We start from the raw sequence: 4505 nt of genomic DNA, 5'->3' as shown, positions 1-4505 counted from the left end.
AAACAAATATTTTTAAATAAAAAAAAGTAATAATGTGTTCATGACTCTAAAACTTGATTAGAATCAACTGATTGTTACTCAGTCACCAGACAGGTAATACTTGTCTGGTCTAGATCACACACGACACATACACACACGCCCAAAACTTTAACCTTTACCGTATAACAACGAAAAAATACAGGATTAGAGAATGATCCGAATGAAAATCGAATAAATAAATAACAATTAAACTGTTATTGCTTTTTAAAAGCATTTTAAACTAGTAATTAATATTAATTATTTCAGACGTTAACTGATTATTAAGTTATTAATAAAATATTAATCAATTTTATAATAGAATATGATTATTTTTTTACTTAAAATAATTCCAAAAATTTCGCTTAAATACATTTATATTGTTTTGTATGAACTTTTTATTTAAAACTATATTAGTTTTGAAACTCTTCCCACAGTTTATTATAGAATATTTCCTAAAATAAAGGAAAATATCAATAAAGGAGAGTTTACGATAGGATTGCTTACTTTATTGTTAAAAATGTTTAGCAAAATAATAAAAAAATAGTAAAAAAAAAAGTAGTGTTTAAAAGTAGGGTTTCCCGTTGTAAAAGGTTATCTGCTTTTGTTTCATAACTTTTACTACCGAACGTTCTTCTAAAATTTTTTTTTCCACGGTGTAATAAGTACTATTTAAGAGAAAACGACATTAAAGTTTGCCTTTATGAGAAATGTGTATGTTTTTTCAATCTTAATAGGTTTAAGCGAGAAATTCTTTCTTAATTATCATACTCGAAAGCAACAACGCGAAACCACGTTTAACTTTTGAAGTTACGATTGGTTAAATTTGAAAAACCGTCATTTCAAAATTGTGTATATAACCTTGTAATATTCTTAAACTTTCTTTGTTTAAAATCTGTTCTTTTTTAAGATTAAAAATAGTAAATACTACATCAAAATTTTTTGTAACTTTATTACTAGAATGAATGGAACACTTCCATATTGGCTTAGATGTTATGCCACTTTAAAATGCTGCACATGAATCGTGCATCACATTCAGACGACACAATACAATAAAACAAAAAATTATATTACAGAATTTAACTTCACGTTTTTGCTTTTTTTACACACGATTTTTACTTTAGCCGCTATTTATTTATTTATTTATTTTGAATAGAAAAGTCTTATCAGTGAAGCGGCAAATATACAAGGTACAATAATACTCCAGCAGAAATTTGTATGAATTGTTTAAAGCAGAATTTAAAATTAAAAAAAATCGGGATGGATATATTAACTTGTGGATAACTCTGATATCTGTCTTTCCGGCTTTAACATGCCGTATTTTTTTAGGAATATTTTTAAGAACAGTTATTAAAACACAACCACCAGTTTAGGAGATAAGTTAGATGGCTGCTCTTTCAAAGTTTATTTCTTGAAAGCGAAGTAATCACCTGTGGGATCTTCCAACCAGGGATAATTCTGTGGACATTCTAAACATGTATGAAGTCTGATGGTTTCTCCTGGCAATTCTCGGGTGGTCAATGGGCAAGCATTAGGTAAACTACAATATGGTTGTCCCTTAACGTCACATTTTTCTTTCCAGGATGCGAAATCACGGATAGAGGACAATTCTGTGGGCTGTTGCATCCATTGCAACACTTGTGTCATGGTAACGAAGTAGATATCATTTTTATCCAGGACTTCATCGACCCATTGGATGAGAGCATCTAAATATTCTGGGTTAAGTTTTAACCACCCAGCGTGGAAGAAGAGACCTAAGGGAGCACGATTGGTTTTGTAATGACGATCGAGATTATGATTGAGGAAATTATAGAATTGTTCTCCGGAAATAATGTTACTGCAACTGTCTACCATAGCACAACCTGCGAGCTCTTCATCGAAATTAGGATCATCTCTACGGTCCAATTCATTCATAACTAGTTCCCAAACAGCGTGAGATCTGCTGGGGCAATTTTGTCCGTTACCGTGACATTTGTGTGGCATGCGGAAATATAATGTGTAGGGCCACAAGGGAGGGTTACTTAATGGAGCTGTAATGGTGGAATCATATAAGAAAGCTTGCTCTTCCATCATAGAGAATTGATTATTGCCTCCAACTCTCAGATAAGGTGCTCGAACACCAACGATTGAATTATCTGTGATATTTGCAAATCTTTCGATGATCAATCGAACACCCGCCATTTCTTTTGCCCAAGCATCTACAGTTGCTTCACTCCAGTATTTTTCGTCGCTACGATGCCTGTGTAAGAATTACATAATGAAGTTTAGCAAAATGAATATTACAAACAGGAAGTATATTACACAAATTGAAATATGAGAGTTAACTTACGTAATTGAATGTGCAGCAATTTCATGTCCTTTACGATGTAATTCTTGCACAGCTGAATAATTGGTATATTTATGGGAAACGAAGAAAGTACCCTTGATAGAACATCCATTGGGATTGTTTCTGCCTTCGCGGAAGATTTTTTCATACACATCGATATTGTTGTTATTTACGGCATCGTCAAATGTAATAGTTACCATCTGAGGAACTGTATTAGGTTCTAGTTTGCCTGGAATCTGGGTACCATCGGGGGAACAGAAACAATCGGGTAAGACACACTGATTCTGATCACATGGTGGAGCCCGGTTTGGATCTTTATCAACAGCTTAAGAAGAAAAAGTTTAATTAATTTCTATTCAACTTTCAAAAAGTAATGAAAATACAATTTCGAAACTACTTACTGCAAGCATTTTCGTCCGAACCGTCGGGACAGTCTGGCGATCCATTACAGAAGAGACTCTTCTCTATACATTCTCCGTTACCACAGGCAAGTTTTCCTTTTTCGCAAACAGGTTCATCTGTGGCCAACAGAGGAGTAGCTAGACGAGGCTCTGCAACAAACGAGATAGAAATTAATTATACAAGTTATATCTAGGTCGCAATGATACTCTGTGATCTCATATCTACTTACTCTCTAATTGTTCGCAGTTCTTCACGTTGGCCTTCCAGTCACATGTTTGCTTTTCGATATCAAAAGACAAGCCAGATGGACAACGGAGAGCCAAAAGACCCTGAACAGAACATCTAACTACATCTCTGCAGTCTTCATCTTGTGTCAAACGGAAATATTCGCTTGGTGAACGTCCTTTACATAATTCTGCATCATTTTGCGTATCACTGGCTACTTGACGTTTGACAATCGATACGGCCCAAACTAAAATCAAATAAAATAAAATTTGCGTGTTTTTTTTATAGAAATCACATATAAGTTTATTATCTCTTTAAAATTCGTAAATTGTTCTTGATGGAAACAATAGAAGGAAGGAGGAAGAAGCAACAGTCCAGTGCGATGGCACCATAAAAAATAATGAAAAAAAAACATTTATTATGAAGAAATTTCCTTAAATGTGCACGACAATTATTTTTAAAATCAATTCGTTTTATATAAAACAAATTTGATTAAAAAGTGTGATTATCAAAATTAGTTGTTTAGAGAACACAATGACTCAACTACCATTCATTTAGAACATCTTTATGTCTTCATCCATGTAGAACAATCTATATTAGAAAGAGGTCAGATAACTATTTTCTTAAGTTTTAATATAAAGCCAATAAAGAATCCAAGATAATCTTTTTTGTCTGTTTTATCAGACTAAGTTATAGCAGGAGTCATGCATGGTGAGTGCGCGAAACCTGTTTGTCTGGTGTTAGCAGACTCGGGCTAAATTTTGATCACGAATTGGGACATTGGAGGCTACTTGGTTCTTTACTGCTCGTAAGCTTGTTTTCTCTTGAGGCCGAGAAAGGCGATTGGCCCGAATGTCTGTCCTCTTTACCTCGTTTGGTGACGATGAAGAGGTTGTCGACCCTCCACGATACCAGAAACTTTTCAAAAAGGGCTCCAAATCATACACCCATATCTAAATAAAATGGTGCGATTGTCACTCCATTGAAATTCAGCCAAATTAAACTAGGAGTTAACTTTTCCTATATTGCATAATTTGTTCTATTCGTGTCGAGTTGTGCCTTATGCCTATCTATAAATGGTTTAATTATAAATACAGTATGTATAATTTAAAATAACCTGTTTTGTATATAAAAATATTAAACAGGTTCTTCTTGTAGCAATTATATGTTTGTAAATTTAGTTGTTTGACACGCTTTTCCAGAAATCATCATCTACCACTTCTTATATATCCGAACTTCTATTCCGTTATAATGGTATACATTGATTTAAAAAATATTTCATACGTTTTCTCTACATTTTAAACTTTAAATTTATTAAATATAATAAAATTTTAACTTTCTTAAAATATAAAAAAATGTTCTCCAAATAATAAAAAAATTAAGAATAAAACATATAAAACTGAAACCAAAAACGGACCATATCAAACTTACAAAGAAAAACAGAATCTAACAGAAATTACAGCATTTAAATTTAAAAAAATGGAATAATTTACAATAAAATTTATTATTATTATTATTATGTCACCATATATGCATA

The 4505-nt window shown here is 32.5% G+C and overlaps 1 protein-coding gene across 1 annotated transcript in view; it reads right to left on the bottom strand.

Moving 5' to 3' along the window:
- Nucleotides 1–949: 949 nt before the first annotated feature.
- Nucleotides 950–4505, bottom strand: part of LOC111633439 — an 8604-nt gene continuing 5048 nt past the window's right edge. Inside the window, exons 2-5 of the mRNA XM_023378009.1 lie at nucleotides 2973–3280; nucleotides 2743–2892; nucleotides 2345–2666; nucleotides 950–2254 (exon numbers count right to left, since the gene is read on the bottom strand). Of these exons, the coding sequence (XP_023233777.1) occupies nucleotides 1420–2254; nucleotides 2345–2666; nucleotides 2743–2892; nucleotides 2973–3280 (1615 nt within the window). The 3' untranslated portion in view covers nucleotides 950–1419. The remainder of the gene's footprint in view (nucleotides 2255–2344; nucleotides 2667–2742; nucleotides 2893–2972; nucleotides 3281–4505) is intronic.

The sequence above is a fragment of the Centruroides sculpturatus genome, unplaced genomic scaffold (assembly GCF_000671375.1).
Source record: "Centruroides sculpturatus isolate CEXI.00-Female unplaced genomic scaffold, Cexi_2.0 scaffold890, whole genome shotgun sequence".
NCBI lineage: Eukaryota > Metazoa > Arthropoda > Arachnida > Scorpiones > Buthidae > Centruroides > Centruroides sculpturatus.
The sequence above is the reverse complement of the archived record's forward strand: the minus strand, read 5'-3'. Positions and strand labels throughout refer to the sequence as shown.